General features: G+C 55.2%; 8 protein-coding genes across 8 annotated transcripts in view; 4 read left to right on the top strand and 4 right to left on the bottom strand.

The window, feature by feature from the left end:
• Positions 1–230: 230 nt before the first annotated feature.
• On the top strand, positions 231–1,403 carry UMAG_02889 (uncharacterized protein; the record flags this gene model as incomplete). The annotated part of the gene is made up of 1 exon (XM_011391015.1): positions 231–1,403. The coding sequence occupies one exon, from the start codon at positions 231–233 to the stop codon at positions 1,401–1,403; it is 1,173 nt and encodes a 390-aa protein (XP_011389317.1).
• A 222-nt stretch (positions 1,404–1,625) lies between these two features.
• UMAG_02888 (uncharacterized protein) lies at positions 1,626–2,723 on the bottom strand (the record flags this gene model as incomplete). Its single annotated transcript, XM_011391014.1, has 1 exon — positions 1,626–2,723. The coding sequence occupies one exon, from the start codon at positions 2,721–2,723 to the stop codon at positions 1,626–1,628; it is 1,098 nt and encodes a 365-aa protein (XP_011389316.1).
• A 1,172-nt stretch (positions 2,724–3,895) lies between these two features.
• On the bottom strand, positions 3,896–6,772 carry UMAG_02887 (uncharacterized protein; the record flags this gene model as incomplete). The annotated part of the gene is made up of 1 exon (XM_011391013.1): positions 3,896–6,772. The coding sequence occupies one exon, from the start codon at positions 6,770–6,772 to the stop codon at positions 3,896–3,898; it is 2,877 nt and encodes a 958-aa protein (XP_011389315.1).
• Positions 6,773–7,205: 433 nt separating this feature from the next.
• On the top strand, positions 7,206–8,336 carry UMAG_02886 (uncharacterized protein; the record flags this gene model as incomplete). The annotated part of the gene is made up of 1 exon (XM_011391012.1): positions 7,206–8,336. One exon carries the CDS (start codon positions 7,206–7,208, stop codon positions 8,334–8,336), a length of 1,131 nt encoding a protein of 376 aa, XP_011389314.1.
• A 759-nt stretch (positions 8,337–9,095) lies between these two features.
• UMAG_11638 (uncharacterized protein) lies at positions 9,096–9,635 on the bottom strand (the record flags this gene model as incomplete). The annotated part of the gene is made up of 1 exon (XM_011391257.1): positions 9,096–9,635. One exon carries the CDS (start codon positions 9,633–9,635, stop codon positions 9,096–9,098), a length of 540 nt encoding a protein of 179 aa, XP_011389559.1.
• An 896-nt stretch (positions 9,636–10,531) lies between these two features.
• Positions 10,532–11,605, top strand: UMAG_02884 (uncharacterized protein; the record flags this gene model as incomplete). The annotated part of the gene is made up of 1 exon (XM_011391011.1): positions 10,532–11,605. One exon carries the CDS (start codon positions 10,532–10,534, stop codon positions 11,603–11,605), a length of 1,074 nt encoding a protein of 357 aa, XP_011389313.1.
• A 393-nt stretch (positions 11,606–11,998) lies between these two features.
• On the top strand, positions 11,999–12,572 carry UMAG_02883 (uncharacterized protein; the record flags this gene model as incomplete). The annotated part of the gene is made up of 3 exons (XM_011391010.1): positions 11,999–12,201; positions 12,293–12,389; positions 12,483–12,572. 3 exons carry the CDS (start codon positions 11,999–12,001, stop codon positions 12,570–12,572), a joined length of 390 nt encoding a protein of 129 aa, XP_011389312.1.
• Positions 12,573–12,868: 296 nt separating this feature from the next.
• UMAG_15086 (uncharacterized protein) overlaps positions 12,869–17,338 on the bottom strand; it is a gene marked incomplete at both ends in the record, with an annotated part of 5,653 nt that continues 1,183 nt past the window's right edge. The window contains one exon of the mRNA XM_011391290.1: positions 12,869–17,338. Coding sequence (XP_011389592.1) covers positions 12,869–17,338 — 4,470 coding nt within the window.

The following is a 17,338-nucleotide window of genomic DNA, read 5'->3' as shown; positions in this document are numbered from 1 at the left end:
TGTAGCAAGACACGAGATTTTTTAAATAGTGTTACGTTGCTTCGACACCGCCCCGTGATTCGTGGTTTTTGAAGAGTCACGAGTGAGCTGGCTGTGCACACGCCAAGCGCATGCGCTGTACGTTGCATGGGGGGACCCTATAGACGCAATGCAAGCGTGAAGCTTTCTTTGTCCTTCAGCTATCTCATAGACACGCATCACATTCGCTCTCGCTCTGTCAAGTGATCAAGATGGGCCTATTCGGAAAGAAAAACAGCAGCAAGATTCCAGCGGTCGACTCGGCGCCAGCTCCGCAATCTAACGTTGCTGGCAGACACGGCGCTGCTGGTGGCGGTGGAGGTGGCGGCTTTGATCGCGGTAATGCTGGCTATGGAGCTGGCGGATACGGGCAGCAGCATTACGGCGGTACTCCTGGTGGAACCACTGGCTACCAAGAGCGTTTTGCCAATGCGCGAGCACCGAGCGCTGGTTTCGGTTCGGGCTACGATCAGTATGCGGGTGGAGGCGGCAGTAAGTCGGGGAATCTGTCGCGGAACGTGCAAAACCAAAGAGGCGGTGTTGGAGCTGAGGGAGATTTGGAAGCTGAGTACGGTCGAGGCTCTGGTGTAGGCGTTGGATCGACAGCCAATACGGGGTATGACGGGGTAGAGCAACGGGAAGAGCAGCGAGATCAAGAGGATGACGAGGTGGAGGCGATCAAGCAGCAGATGCGCTTTACCAAGCAAGAGTCGATCTCGTCGACGCGCAATGCACTGCGCATCGCGCGCGAGGCGGAAGAGACGGCAACCAACACCATGTTCAAGCTGTCGGATCAATCGGAAAAGATCGGCAACACCGAGCGCTCGCTCGATCTCGCCAAAGCACACGCGTCACGAGCCGAGGACAACGCCAAAGAGATCGTAGCACTCAACCGGTCCATCTTCCGTCCCAATATGCAGTTCAACAAGAAGGCCAAGCGCGATGCGGAAGAGGCACGCATCATCGCTCGTCACATTGACGAGAGGGAAGAGCGCGAAGCCGTCCGTCGTGACGTGACGGATGCCCAGTCGAGACTCGACGCCAGCATGAACGGACCAGGAACTGGCAAGGCTAGCTTTGGTCGTTTCGGTCAGGACCGCTTCGGCTCCGGCAAGAAGGCCGAAGAAGCCGCTCAGCGAAACAAGGTCGCGCAACGTGGAAGGTACCAGTTTGAAGCCACAGAGTCCGATGACGAATTAGAGGATGAACTCGACCAGAATCTGGACGAGATCGGTATGCTCAGTTCCAGGCTCAATCAGCTCGGAAAGGCTATGGGACAAGAAGTGGACAGCCAGAATGCGAGATTGCAGAGGATCGGCGATAAAGCTACCACTCTGGATACCAAGATCTTTGCCGGCACACAGCGATTGGGCAACATTAAATAGACGGCTTGTCACGAATTGCTACCATCGATTTTCTTTTATCACGGACTATGCTCTCCACTCGACAACAAACTTTTGGCAGTTATTGGCTCATCATTTGCGGTTGCCTGCCGCTCTTTGCTGTGGGAACGGTTAGCAAACGCTGACTTTCTGTGAAGATGAAAGGTGAGATCTATCTGAAGCAGACCGTGCTAGTTTAGAAAACTGACCGATGGCAGTATGTGCTCAAGCTTTGACAGGCTCGTAGTCTTTGTTCACCATCACATATCGGAATCGAGGCTTGCCGGCATCCATATCTTTGACCACCTGGTTGGCGTCCTTCATGTCACGTTGCTCAATCATGGGCTTCAAGTTTTGCTTGGCGGCCAATTCAAGCATCTCCTTGATGATGGCGGGCCCACCGATAAGCGAGCCGCCCAAGAAGACGCCGCTAAAAGCCAAAGCGGGCAGAGGCGTGGGCATGCATGGCTCCTCGGGCACGCCCACAGCGACGACTTTTCCATGAGGCCGGACCAGGGTGAGGTAGTCGGTGATGGGCATATCAGCGTTGTTGTTAGTCAAGATGAGCAGGTCCAACGAGCGCTTATGGGCAGACCAGGGGTCCTCGTCGCCTGAAGCGATGAAATTAGTAGCGCCGAGCTTGCGCGCGAGATCTTCTTTGGAATGCGTGTGCGAGATGGCGACGATCTTTTCGGCTCCGAGAGCTTTAGCGAAGATGAGGGCAAAGTGGCCGAGACCGCCGATACCTACGACACCGACTCGTTTGACGCCTTCATTCCCGCATCCGTTGGTCTTGAGTGGGTTGTAGACCGTGACGCCGCCGCACATGAGTGGGGCAGCCACTGTGGAAGGTAAGGAGTCCGGGATGTGGACCGCAAAGTGAGCCGGCACACGCGAGTATTTTGCGTACCCACCCATCGAGAAGCCTGAACCGTCGGTGCTCGAGTAATCGCCGTTGTACGTGCCTACGATGCCCTTTTCGCACCAAGGCTCGTCGCCGTTCTTGCAGGCCTCGCAACTCTTGCACGAGTCCGACTGAGCACCCACACCGACACGGTCGCCGATGTTAAAGCCGGAAACCTGCTTTCCCACGCGTGCGACAGTGCCGACAATCTCATGGCCGACAACGCAAGGATAGCGCGTCGGTCCCCATCCTGACCGCGCAGTGTGCAGGTCCGAAGCGCACACGCCGCAACACTCAATCTTGATCTCGATGTCCGTTTCGCGCCATTGCTTGGGAGTGTAGGTTTCCCACTTCATGTTGCCGATACACGACTTGTCGTGTCCTACCCATCCTTCGAAGAGCGCATCTGTACTCGACATTGTGAGTTTTGGCCTGTTGCTGGATCCAAGTTGATGTTTTCCGATCAAACAAGGATGAAAACCGCAGGTATATATACGTCCACTGCACCGTGCTGCTCATTAAGGCCCTTGCAATCTGGTGGAGGTGTGAAACTTATGGATCGGCAAACGGTCACCATGGACCTGCCAGCAACGGCACAAGGGCACACAACAGTCACAAGGCTAGCGAATCGGAGGGACCTGCGGCGATTCTTCGGTTAACACCTATATTGCGACTCGCATCGATGCGCGGACATAACCACGCCGCCATGTGAGTTTTGAGTGCGAGCTGTGGCGTGTGCAAATGCTTGTGTTCGCGTACAATGCTCCGTTGGATGTGACCTCCGCGCAGCAGATGTACGTTTGTTTTTCACACCAACGAGACCCAAGTGGTGCAACCATAATGAAGAGCTGTGTATCTAATGGTCTAAGCGGAGCGCAACTGAGGAAACGAGTCGAAGCAAGGTGAACTCGTGACTGTGTGTGGACTGGTGGCTAATGAGCTCGTGGCTGATGCAATCACGAATAAGTTGTGAAAGCGGAAATGACTTTATCCTCCACTATCTTTCGGCTTTCCTGCATCGCCTTGGCGTCTCGGTTGGCCAATCAGTGTACAATGCTTCACCGTACATGGCCAAGATCGGAGAACGATGATGTCAAACGACACATGTTGGTACATCCCACGGCGTCCAGAAGTGACAAAATAGAAAGCCGGAAATATTACGAATCGTGATTCGTGATACAAATTCGCCGCCGCTCCACTTTTCGTCATTTCGAACGAACCGTGAACGGTGAACCGACCGTGGACCTGTGGGCCAAACCCGCTCCCACGTCCCACGTCCGTAAGCTCACTTATCTATTGCCGTGGACCAGAAGCTGTGGAGGGGACGTGCAAAGACAAGGACCAGGAGTTTGAACTAAACTTTCAAGCCAGCGCAGCAGTCGCTAATGAGTCAGAGTCAGACCTCGTGAGTTGCTCAGCCACACGTCACCGTCAACACACACTCTCGACCAGTCATCTTAAACGAAATGGGTGCGCGTATGTAAAGTGGTAAACTGTACAAATCCACTATACTTTACATTTTCCCTTGAGGTGCCGGGTTGCATTCCCTAGGCAGTGTGGACGGTGAGCCCCCGACGTACGTGACCTTGGGTTACACACCAAACTTGGTGCGATGGTCAAGCCACCATCGCAGCCCTTCCTCCCTCGTCGCCGCATTGAGCGCCTGAATGGCGTCAAACGTCTTTTGGCACAGAGCCAATCTGCTACTGGTGCTTTCATTTTGGTCAAGTGTGGCGTTGGCTTGTGAAAGGGACCGTTCTTGTTGCTTGCACTGCATAATGTACGCTTCCACCTTTGCGAGCGCTGAACGGAGCAGCACGAGGTTGACGCTGGGTACGCAGCCGATGAGACACATTTGCAGGTGGGTGAGTCGGTCATATGTATCTGCGTTGGTCTGCTGAGTGGGAGCAGCAACGTTTTCGCTAGCCACGGTGGGTACAGTAGGGTGCTCAGAGGCGGAGTTCGCTGTAGCTTCTTCGACATCCTGCCTGGTAGCTTGGCTCGATTCGATATATCCACCAGCGCGGATCGTATCCTCTGCAGTCCGCTCTGCTGCGCTCCCAGCCAGACGTTCTCGATCGATCTCATCGGCCAACTTGGTAATCACCCACCAAGCCACCGAATCACTCCTGTCGCTGATTGCAGCAACCACGGTGGACATAGCGTACTCGAACTGCATTGATGTCAACCTTTTCGGATAGCTGGCGATCAACAACTCGACGTAGAACGGCGCCAGGTTGAGGATGCATCGCTTGTGGTTCGAGTATAGCGCCAGCACTACCGAGTGAGCGGATTCGAATGTATCGGTGAAGCGCGTGTTTTCGAGGTATGGTCGACAGATGGGTAGAATGAGCTCTTCCACCACCTCGTCCGGTAGCACGCCAACCAGCTGCTCGGCAACGTTGAGAAAGTACGTGGTGGCGCTTCGTTTGGCTGAGTTTGTCTCGAGACCGTCCAATTCGCCGACCACATCCACTTGGTCAGGCGCGATTAGCTCCAGCAATTGAATACACGCCTCGCCATCGCGACCGATCACATCCAACGCAGAGTAAAACACTTTACGGTAGATGTCGAACCCATCCGAACCGAAGGTGCTTGTGATCCAATACAGGTGCGAGTAGATCGCGAGTACGTGCTGGACAATGATCAGATACGGAGGAGGTAAATTCGACGTCGATGCATACGGCCATCTGCGACTTGTCAACGACGAATCGACGAGTGCATCCGTCTCGGCCACGGCCGCGGCGGCTGGGATAGTAAGCGTCGGACTGGGGCACATGTCGACGAGCGCATCCATCATCGAGTCAAACAGCATGGTATAGCTGAAAAGCAGCGTTTTGAACGTCGTCCACAGCTGCTTGGTGAGCTGTCGGCTCGATTCGACAATGTCGTCTTCATTGGCGCCGGCGAGTGCACTCGCTAGCCATGATGCCTCGAGACGAGAAGAGAGGCGAGACATGCGAACGAGGAAGGGGAAGAATTCTGTCTCGCCGAATCGAGGCTCGAGTGCTGCATCGGCGGTTCCAAGCAGTAGCGCCGAGAGCTCTTCGGGTGTCAGCGACGTCACTGCCTTGGCAAGAGCGCGAGACATGAGCTTCGACAGCGGACCTAGCAGCGGGAAAAGAGTCGAGTCGAGGATGCCTTGAAGGGCGTTGGCAGTGGCACCGTTTGCGTCGACTAGGATCTTTATCCCATCTTCACCACAGCTTTTCTGCGTGTGAACATCTTGAGCAAGCGTGGCGAGAAAACACGAGCCTTGAGGCCCTTCGAAGAGCGAGAGGATGGCATCGCTAGTGACTGATGTCAGCTGAACAGGATCAAGCGCGTGGATCTTGCGGTCAGGCACCAGCGGTGCAAGCTGAGCGGCCATGTATAGAGGTACGTCGCGAACGTCGCTCAAGGCAGCACGTAGGGTTTGCTTTGAGGCAAGCAAAGTGATGCTAGCAGGTCCTGAAACGGACGCAGTGCGCTTTCGGAACTCGGCCTCCCACTCGTCGACATCGTCCTCGCGCTCACGACTTGCACTGGAGCCAGAGCCAGCCTGGAAGGCAGTGGCCGAAGCAGACGAGCCGGGCTGTCCATGCAGGTGGTCCAGGATCTCGGCGAGCGTCACGATCCATTCATCTTGAATGGTGCTGAGTTGCTGCCGAACACTGAGCCCGAGTACAGGGTTGGCGCGCAGCGCAGCCATCTCGTCGAGGATCGACATGTTGCGTGTGCGCGCGCGTTGGTCCTTGAGGATGGAGAGAGCGTTGAGTAGGCCTCCAATGATGGCGAGGCGAGGGATCGGCAACCCTCTCGCTGCTCGGTAGGATTCTGGGGTCGCATCTCGCTCTGTATCGTCGATGCCTTGGATGACAGCACCGAGGTACTGTGACAGAGCTGAACGCGAAGCCCATCCGGTCGAATTCTTCTTGGACCGAACAATGAGATCCGCTCTCTTGGTGAGCGCAGCAGCCACAGCTTGAGAGACGCTGGTGGAGCGCGAGATCAAGAAGCCGCTCAAGGAGCTCGACGCACTCGATCGGGCACTGTTGGATGACGCAGTGGTGGTCGTCTTGGCAATGTCCGCCTTTTCCGAGTCGCTCGAGGACGATCCAGGCTCTGTTGTCCAAGTCACCTGGTTTGATGCGCTGCGCGGCGTTGCTGTCGGCGGCTTGGCTGCGGGAGGTGGTGGCGTCCAGAGGCAGCCGCTCGAGCTGATGACGCCGGCAAACTCGGCCACATGGTCGAGCTCGAGTTTGCTCAGGTAAAATGTGATACTTCCGAACAGCGTGCTCTCCGAAAGTAGGCTGAGATGCTGTGTACTCGAAGCGGGCGCCGATAGAAGCTTTTTCAGAGATTGAAACGTGGCATCGTCGGTTGGATCGAGAAAGGTAGGCTCATCGGCCTGCTTACCCGACGAAGATGGCGATGGTGCTGCTGCTGCTCTGGATCTCCCAGGCACGGATCTATGCGAGCTCGCCATGCTACCAAGTATCTGGTTGCGCAAAGTGGAGATGGTGATGGTGCCTGGATGAATCGTGAATAGCGTTAAGATTCGTCATTCTGTGTCGCTCGCATCCGGTTCGTGGTTCGTAGTTCAACCGGGTCTGCACTTTCAGACTTCGTGCTTGGGTGATTTTGCAGCGTGAAGAAATGCGGGGGACGTTCCCATTTTCGGTGTAACAGCGTAGCAATTTCATCTTGTATCACGTGCATGGTGTATCTTCGTGCCACTTAACTTTCCATGTAACTTTATGGATTCCGTCTTCCGACGTTTGGCTCAAAATTTGGTGCATTCGTGATTCACTCCACTTGACGGGTGCTCGCTCACGGCTGATAGGGCGACCATCCAGACCAATATCACTCGTCTTTGTCGCACATAAGCAGGCTGATCAAGCTGAGATAGCCGTTTTGCCATGCCGTCGCCAGCTAACAACCGTGCGTCGGCCGCAGCGCTGTCGCCGTTTGGTCGCAACAGCCAGAACGCCGCTCTGCTCGCTAAAGCGAACAAAGCAAGTTCAACACCACCGTCTTCACCCTCGTCCAGCAACTCGAATCGACAAGCGCCCTCGACACCAAAATCATCCAAGGCTTCAGCGCTAGGTACTGGGAATACTGGTGGCGGTAGCGGAGGCAAACGAAGCATATCGCTCTCCTCGCGCTCGTCTCCTCTCCCATCGAGTCGGTTGACGTCGCCTCCGACTCCTGGCGCAAGCGCTGGTGGCAGCTCGTCGTTTTCGATGTACGATTCGACAGGATTGTTGAGCAGGGACTTTGAGACTACATACCATCGACAGTGTCGTACGTTGCTGGTGACGTTTGTTGCAGCAGCAAGGATGTGGGAAGAGATTGCGACATTTGACGGACTCAAGTGGGCCAAAGAAGCTGTGGATGGCTGGGAAGAGGTGTATGCTGCGAACAGGATCGGCGAGCCCGAATCTGGTGCAACGCGACAGGCGAAAGGAGCTGCAGGAGCATATAACTCAAGCGTTCAAGATAAGAAGAGAGCACTAGCATTAGATGCGAAGCAAGCATGGGATCCGATGGTGGGTCCGGGCGGATGGAGGGAAACGAGACTAGCTGACGCAGTGGATCGCATAGAATCTGCACACGATGGTCTAACAACAGTTGTCGATCGACTCACAAAAGTGCTCAACAAGCTCACCAACGCATGCGACTCACTACGCGCACTGTTGGACGAAGCATCGCAGAGGAACGGGCTCGAGTTTGCGTTTCAAGAGCCCATGTGGGCCACCTGGCCATTGGAACCTTTCGTCGAACGAACCGCGGAGCTGACAAGACAATATCGTATCTCGACGCACCACCTTCAAGTTTTGGTGCCGACGCTGATTCAGTCCGGCGAACCGCCTGCGTCGGCTGGTACGCGCAAACATGGTGACCAAGAGACGGTAGAGAGGCGCAGCAAGCATAGGCGAGCGGCCTACGAGGCGTGGATCGCTCTGCCATATCTCGACACAAGGGGCTCGCACAGTTTGGTTGGATTCGAAGCGGTTTGTGAGGTCGAAGTGGGCCGATGGAAGGAGTAGCAGTTCGTGGTTCTCGTCGCTTTTGATGAAACCACGGACCTGTGAACGACGAAGGTATGAGCCAGATGTTGGGACGTCTGAGTGTGGTTGCATCGAGTATTCTTTTGGATCTCTACGTTTCTCAGTGCATTTGCTTTTCCACTCAGCTCTCACACATCCACGGTCTTTACTTGTTCCATCGATCATCGACCAGCGACCATCGACCATCGACCCGATTTGTGATTCCTGTCCCCATTTCGAATACGCAACGACAATCACGAATATGTTGAGCGTTCTATCTAACCTTTACCATCTCTCACGAGGCTGCTTGAGAATACAGGAGAGGATGTACTCAATCCTCCTTATTTTCCTTGTGCTAGCGTCCATAATCCGAACGGAGGCCCACCAGAATGGCATCGTCGGAGCAATGCGGGAGTGCTCGGGCAATTGGACATAGTCCGCAAAGACAACGAGGGTATTGCGTACTCCACCTGAGTGAACTGATGGGTATGTACGCGGACCAAGCAATGGTTGAGTGCGTAGAGAGTTCAGGTAACCAAGACGGAGTGATGTACGCAATCGTGGAGTTAGAACAACTCGAACGACACGGCCGGGACCAACAGGTGTGCATTGCAGCAGACCCCGGATGACTCCACGTGTGTCGAGAGGCGTGTTCCGCTGATCGCCGTGCGGGCGTCGTAGCGAGCCAGAATCACGCACATGGGCACTGCGTACTATGGGAACTAAAAATCGTGTCGATTGAGCCAATTCGACATGCATCTATACAAAGTACACAGCCATCTGATCGCCCGCTTTATGATAGCCGCACTTTTCATAGAAGGCAATATTCTTTTCGCTGCAATCGAGAATCACCTTGTAGCAAGCTCTCTGCTTGGCGATGTGCGTGAGAATTTCGATGATTCTCTTACCCAGGCCTTTGGCCTGACCGTCCTTGTGAACGACGATATCCTCAATGTGAGCACAAGAGCCGCCGCCTCGCAAGAATTTGAACTCGACAAACATGGTACCGCATGCGACGATCTGGTCGGTGTGTGTGTGGACGAAGACGATAGGGTAGTATGTGTTGGGAGACGCGAGTTGGAGGGCGAACTGCTTGGACCACGCGGTGAGGCCGATGTCAGGGGCCTGCGTGAGGTCGGCGAGAACGCGAAGGTGTCCGCGGTTGTAGTCGTCGCTGGCGAGCGGTCGGACGATGATGTCTTCGGGTAGAAGGTCCTTGCTCGCTTGCGGTATCAAGCTCGGATCGAAGGCGAGCTGGAGCTCGGAATCGGGTGTCAGCTTGGACGTTGTGGCGGGCATTGTGTCGATGCTGGACGATCGAGAATGCAGTTCAACCGGCGGCCGAAACGATCGAGTAGAGCGTGGTAGCAGATTCCGAGCGGATGTGGCCTTGCAGATCACCACAAGATCGAAAAGCGTGCTTGAGAGGTAGAACGAAGCTGGAGCTGATCGCAACAGGAGATGCGATCCACGACGACAGGGCTGTGCAGACGATGGTGGTGGAATAAAGACAATGGACGATCTTTCGAATCGAGTTGACCATGTGCCAAAGCTTCGGACAAGTCAGTCTAAGATCTGCATTCACGATTGAGGGAACACAGCCTGAGCATGTGTGTTGTTTGTGTGTCTTTGCGTCTCTCTGCATGTGCATCACGGATCGACAAAAGCGCGCGCGTTGTGTTTCCGGTTAAGCAGCCAGCTGTGAGACACACTACACCACTTGACAGACATAGAGCACGCGCAGTTCGCCTCATGCCAAATAAATCTCCTAAACCGTTCGTGATCCGTAATTCACGATTCCACTCCGTAGGCCAAGCCAAGATCGTGAATCGTGAATCAACTCGGGTGCCAAAAAGAAAAAGAAAAGAAAAAAAAACACACCTGGACCCTGAAGCACGAAGACGTTCATCTGTAAAGTCACGAGTCGTGAGTGGAGCATGGACGTGGGCGAAAAGCGTGAAGAGCTGGCTGTTACGCCGCTACCACTATTGGCACGGGCGATATTCACGAATCATGAATCGTGAATCACGAATCACGGAATCGTGAATTCACGGTTCGTGTTGCACGTTCAGCCGGACTTGCGGAGCAGAGCACAGACTGGGGGCTGAGCTCATCGTCCATTCATGATTCACGATTCGTAAATGCTTCCTCGCCACCACTTGTCGACATCTCGCACAACCTCCACGTTACACAGCATGCTAACTCCGACGCTGATCACCGCGGCTGGAGCGAGACGTTCTGCAGCGTCTTGTACAGCAGCCGCACGTGGCATCTCGACGTTCACACGATCCTATCCTTCCTTTCAAGTTTGTTCGGCTTCCTCGCAACCTCGAGCTGCAGCAGCGTTCTTCCAGCAATCGTACCACCCTTGCGTCGTGGCTCTCTCTACGCCCGAGTCGTCGCATACAGCACAGAGGAAGTGGAAGTCGCTAAGCGCAGCAGCAGCGTTAGCTGGTATCATATCGATTTACAGCGTTTCGTCTACCGACAGCATCCGGCTAGATGCTGTTGCAGCCAGCGGCACCGGCTCGAGGCTTACGTCGTTGAGCGGTGACGTGTCCAAGCAAGTGGTTGTAGATGCGGATACGAATCTCAGCTTTCCATTGTATATGCGCACGCCGGCCTCGTTGGCGTCGGATGAGCCGCAGCCTCGTCTGCGATTGGTCGGCCTGGGCGTTCGCACCGTCTCGTTCCTCCGCGTTCGCGTCTACGTCGCTGCGCTCTACATGGATGAAAGTGCGCTTCACTTTGACTCGTCAGCAGAAACCATCGAACAACACATGAAACACCTCCTCGACCAAGGCACACCAGCAGTCATCCGAATCGTCCCCGTTCGCAATACCGATTTTAACCATCTGCGCGACGGCTTCATCCGCGCTCTGCAAAACCGACTCAAGAAAGCCATCAGACAGTCGCAAATCGACGCATCGCACGAGACGCAGTTCCAGCAAGAAATCCAGCACGTCAAGGACGCTTTCCCGAAAGGCTCGGTGCCCAAAGGCAGTCCTTTGGATTGTGTGATTGTTCCGAGCGGTAACCAAAAGCCCGCAAGGAGTGGGTTGGTTTTCGAGTATGGAGGAGAGGTGTTCGGTCAGGACACAGCTCGCGACGAGCTCAAGCACGAGGTCAAGCCGGTAGATGCATCGTTTACCGTGGCCAGGGAGCTGGTATTGGCCTACTTTGCTGAGCAGGGCGAGATCAGTACACCGTTCAAAAAGTCGGTTGCGGACGCACTTCTGGTGCAAAAGCAGCTGCCAACAAGTCAATGAGCGAGACAAAGAGGCGCAATTTTGAATGCAACAACACTTTTTCTTGCGATGAGGTGATGTGAACAGAGCATACCAGAGTGAACCAAGAGGTCGAGATGAAAATGGATCACGGACGATTCGTAATTGACCACGCACATTCGTGATTCGTAAAGATGTGTGCAATTCGTGATTCCAACTTGAAAACCGGAAAGAGTGCGCGCTCCACACACTCACTCACAATCACAAATCACGAACGGTGAATGTGTGAATCACGAATGTGGTGAAAGCGTGAATCTTGGTCAATCGATTTCCGTTGTGACCATCACCACCACATGCACACGCACGGCACGTATCGCATTCAGTGATTTGATCCTGCGCCGGTAACGCATGCGCGCGCATCGAGATACTGGGATCATGTCGTCGATTCCGGACGAGACGCTTTCGAAAGTGCTTGAGAAGATCCAGCTGCAGGTGTACCAGACCAACCAGCAACTGGCGGCGTTGCGAGCGCAGATCAGCGCGCGAGAGCGCGAGTCCAAGTTGCTCACCTTGACTCTGACCGAATTGCAGGCGATCCAAGATTCCAATGCAAGCTTCTACAGCAGTGTAGGCAAGATGTAAGTCTTGAAGCTGCGCTCCTTGACCCAACTAGACCCTGAAAACCCAGCTGACTCTCTTGCATCCATCATCCCCAATGTCTGGATCAAGGTTCATCCAAGAATCACGTCCAGTCATCCTCGCCGACCTCACAGCCAAGCACCAGGCCAACTCAGCAGATTTGGACGCCTTCAAGAAGAAACAACAGGTACGTCTCCCCACAGCCCCCACAACCTACCTCTCCGCATCTGAAATTCACCCAACCTTTCCTACATATACCTCCTACACACCCGTCCAACAGTACCTCGTAAAACAAGGCCAGGACGCACAAGCCCACCTGAAAGACATCTTTTCCAGCGTCAACCGCCATCAGCAGCAACAGTCGGCGTAACCTCTCAACCTCGTTCTCTCCTCTCAATTTCGCGTTTCGGCTGTACCTCCATCGACCCTTGCCTGCCATCGTCACAATCACTACGAGCCAAGAAAAACACGACAAGGCGTGCGATAAAAACCAGTGTTTCAGCAATAAGGAAACGTACAAATACAGTGAATGTGTCGTAATGCGCTCGTCATTGGTGATTGGGGATTGGTGACGAATCGTGATTGCTAGGCAACCAAGAATCCCAAAGAAAATGTCGATCGTGCATGTGGCTGATCAAAGCAAGACATGGTATGCATGACAATGAGCTACTGATCAGTGATGCTCGACCCCGCATTCACCGCAAAGTCTGTAGACGCCACACCCATCACGCTTCTCGCGCGTGCAGAGGGTACCGCCCCCGAGCTGTTCCCACTCGTCCCGCGCCCACCGGTTACGCCAACTGGGGCGACAGCATCGCACAAGCCTGCGACTTTTTGTATCAGCCCAATCGCCCGTTGCACACGAACATGTGACAGAGATTCCGGAGGAGTGTTGCGCAGCAGATCACGCAACATGAGCCCGTAACGAGGTAGACGCTGCGTCGGCATGATGGCAATGTCCATCGGTGTCAAGCTCTTGCCACCCGATGGTGGCGGTGCCGACCATGGATCAGGGGCAGTGCTCGACGTAGGGGTGGGTAGCGGAGTGACGAGTGTCGATTGACTGCGCAAGTGTCCGAAACGTTGCGCTGCGGTGGTCGTTGTTGCGAAAGCGGAACTGTCGCCTTCCTTGTCCTGCTCCGGGCTTGACGAGAGCACCGTAGCCGCGGCGACAACGACACGTGGCGGCGGATGGAAGCTGGTGCTGGTGATCGTACTGCGACGCTTGGTCGATCTCTTGGTCGTAACGGTAGCATTGCCATCTGCTGGTGCGTTCGAATCACGACGAGAAACAACAGGCGAGGTCGGACGCGTGAACGAAGTCATGCGTAGCGCCGCATTCCTGAAGCTCGATCCAGGCGTTGAGCTGCCACTTGCGCTGCTGACTGCATCAGCCGTCGACGCGCCCACCTCAGTCGATTCACGAGGCATCAGCGGCACCAACCCAATCTTGAACGGCGATTTTGACTTGGCCATCTCGGTCGATCGCAGTTCGGCCAGTGCCTGAGATGCGACCCCGGACCATCCGACAAAGGTCGACTCGAGCTGAGCTGCTAACATATCAAAAGCGCCACCCACGCCGGCACTAGTGGGGTTCTCCTCGACGCGCTGAACAAGTGCGTTGCTCAACGCGATCAACTGCGGCAAATATGTCCGCATCAGCGCCATGTGACTTGGGGGGCTAGCATTCGGCGAGGTTTTGCTAGCAACAGCCGATGAATAGGCTGCAAACAGATTGCTGGTCGACTTGCGTTTCATGCTAGGACAACTGGGGCTATTGCTGCCAGGAGCCACCGGCATCTTTCGGATTACGCCAAGGAGGCTGCTGAGATGCCGTGAATAGCTTCTCTCAGTCTGCACCAGCTCACGGATGAGGAACAATGCTTTGACCTCTTTCTTCCAGTCGTCGTCATTGACAAAGGCGCCGTCGTGAAGCTTGCCACTGGCTTTTCCCACGCCCCATTCGAGACCCGACGTAGGTGGTCCAACTAGGGGTTGCTTGTCGGCATACGCCTTGACAATATCCTTCTGCCGCTGATCAATGTCGCGATCGGACTCTTCCGCTGCCACAGACGTTGTTGTCTGAACGTGGGCCAGTTGAGCGTCGGCGCTGGCTGACCGCTTGTGACGCAATCGTGGTCTAGCGGGTACGATGCTCGTAGGAGCAGCGGCTGTCACCGGCTCGTTGACGCTTCTGTTAAGGCTGTTGGGCGAAGTGCTAGTGTCGTTGTTGTCCTTGTCAAGAGCGGATTCTGGGTTCTTAGTCTTGAGGTGGTTGCCAGACGCCATTCCTAGACGAGCAAGGCGACTCTTGTTCTCGACCTTTTGCGCTTCAGCCTGGATGCGCTCGCGCTGTACGGCTCGTACCTGTTCGAGCGCTTCGAGGAATTCACGGTCATCTACCATGTCAAGCGTGGGCTGGCTCATCTTGCGGTCTGCGGCGGTCATGCCACCTCGGAAGCCGATCGCTGTGGACGGTCTGGAATAGTTTCGCGTTTCACTGAAAGAGGTGCGGATCGGATTCAGCAGCGGCTTGCTAAGCGTGCGTCGGCGACGAACGTTGGTTGGATTGGATGGAGCTGCCGGAAGGGCATCCTGACCGGTTGCCATCGACGTGGCGACGTCTTGAGACGAAGATGTACGACCCCTGCTCGTCGAAGAGAGCGGTGCCTTTGATGAAGGGGTAGACTTGAAGGCAGAGCCAACCGCACTCACTGAAGGACGGGAGGATGCAGCCGGCGAGCCGCGGTACGATGACGGTGGGTTTGTGGGCCGCTGAGGCGAACGCGAGAGCGCTTTGGTGATGGGAGTGGCTAATGAGGAGGCAGGCGAAGATTTCGCGGTAGCGCTACCCGTCGAGGGCGGAGATCGCTGCACGCTTCTCGCCAATGAGCTCTTTGTCGGAGCCAGAACTCTGCTGCTAAAGAGGCGTGCTGACTTGACCTCAGAAGCGGCCATACCGAGTGACGTCTCGGCTCGAGTGAGTTCTTTCTTGACCGGTAATGATCGATCGAGCCGGAAGCCCGTCGACATTCTGCGGATGGCGGAAGTCGGTGATTTGTGGCTTGCCGTGCTGGAAGTCTCAGTGCGACTAACTGTAGGCGTCAGCGACTGTGCGGCCTTTTGAGACGCCTTTCGCTCCTTGCGCAGTGGGTTGCGAAGATAAAATCCCAGACTGGTCTCAGGTCTAGCTGGAAGAGCATCTCGGCGCATTGTTTCGGCATGAGTGCTTTGTGACGGAGATGCCAACGCACAGTGGTCTGAAGAGCGCACTTTCGAAGGTTCGACTACGCCCGACAGACGACGCCCAAGCGATGATCGGTTCGGTGGCGGCATAGCTTGTGCCGTAGCCGCCATTTGTGCAGCAACGGTGGTTTTGGTGCAGGGAGTGAACGGTTGATCGTGCACGGGGCTGACGGGCTCTGTCTTTGTCAAGGGGAAAAATTCGGTTGCAGTTGCAAAGGATGGCAGCACTGAGTTGTCCGGCGGCGATGGACTCGCCTTGACATTGGAGGGTTGCTCGTCCAGAGGTGAGGTGAGGGCGTCGAAAAAGGTGCCATCTTCGCTCATTGGCGTGAACAGGGGCAAGGCACTGGCGAAGCTCCACCGGGAAGCGGCGTTGACATTAGTCAATGGAAGTCCAGACGAAGCCACGCACGCACGTTTGTCTAGGTCGGAGGCTGCTTTGCGCGCTGATTTCGAGATCAAGGTGGTGGATCCGAGGGACATGTGCTTCTTGTGGCTATGCCTCTGAAATGTGCTCTGTGAAGCGGCAGAGACGCGGTCGAAGGACGTCGAGGCAGGAGGATGTAATGGATCCGGTAAAACAAGCGTCTTGTGTACGGCCTCGGGAGAATCGGCAAGTCGGTCAAAGAGAGCGGACTGAGCGCGTGCATCTTCTGCATCGCTTGGACGCGAAGGTTCAGGTTGCGAGCTGGGCGTAGCGATGGTAGTATCGTAGAGGTCGGTCACCGACGTTTGGGAGACCTTGTGTTCCGGGCTAGACTGAATCGCTGGGATCACAGAGGCGGGTAGAGACGCTCGATCAGCGATGCGAATAGCGTTTTGAGCATTCTCCTGCGACGGCAACATTGTCGACACCAAAAGTGGCGAGTGATCCGTGGAGTCAATTTCGCTGTTGAGAAATGCAAATGTTGCGGCAAAGGACGGAGAGAGTCGGGGATCTACGCCGGATGATTCGCTTGTCGAGACCGGCGTTGTATCAATAAGCAGCGATGCTGGTGCCTTCGAGGATTCCAACCGGGGGACTCGCTCCGCGGTATCGCGCACCTCTGCATGAATAGTGTTCGCGGATGCAGCAGTGAGCGCCGAAGAGAGGGACGCTTGGCTCTTGGAACGTCTATTCGTAGTGCGAGAGCTCGCGTCTGCACCCACATGTGATGTTGTAGACGTGAAAGCAGAGGCATCGGTCGGCTTCTTGGTCTTCATGTTGGAGATTTTCATGGACCAGTTTGCATTTTGCAGTGTAATACGCGACGAGAGGCGTGATCGAGATCGATCGGCTGTTTTGCCGTAATCGGTGGCGGGCTTCTTCGGCTTGGGGTTGGGGTTGGGGAGATCGGTGTTTGCCGACGCTGAAAAGGTCAACGATGCATCGGTATTGGCATTCTTGGACGCTGTTCTCTTTGGAAGGACGTCTGTAGAGCTGAAAGAAGATGGTGTGGAGGCCGCCACGGTCGTCGGCACGGAAGTCTTGGCTGATGAGATCGGCGGAAAAGCACAGTGATGTTGCTGCGGTGCGAGGATGCCTTGGTTATGCGAAGAGAGCTGTGTAGACGTGAGTACGCTGCTTTGCAATTGTGGACTTCTGACGGCCGGGGTTGGGCTCGAAGCCTGTGAGATCGGAGTCGACAAGCTGTCCGGACTGAGAAACAAGGAGCTGGTTATGCTAGGCTCCTTTTTGGCTGCTATTGTATTGTCAGTGGTCGGCGGTGTCCACATGAACGAATTGCGCAACGTTTTGGCCTGTCTAGACAAGGTCATGCGAAAGGAGCTGCTGGACGAGGCCGAAGATCGCTTGGATGCGGTTGAAAGCGTGATCCTGTCGTGGTCGTGCGCCGAAGAGGCAGACAGGCTCGAGCTTGATTTGTTGGGTTGTGGCCTGTGGTCTACAGC

Source organism: Mycosarcoma maydis, chromosome 7, assembly GCF_000328475.2.
Source record: "Mycosarcoma maydis chromosome 7, whole genome shotgun sequence".
Lineage (NCBI taxonomy): Eukaryota > Fungi > Basidiomycota > Ustilaginomycetes > Ustilaginales > Mycosarcoma > Mycosarcoma maydis.
Note: the sequence above shows the minus strand (reverse complement) of the source record. Positions and strands in the feature narration are given on the sequence as shown.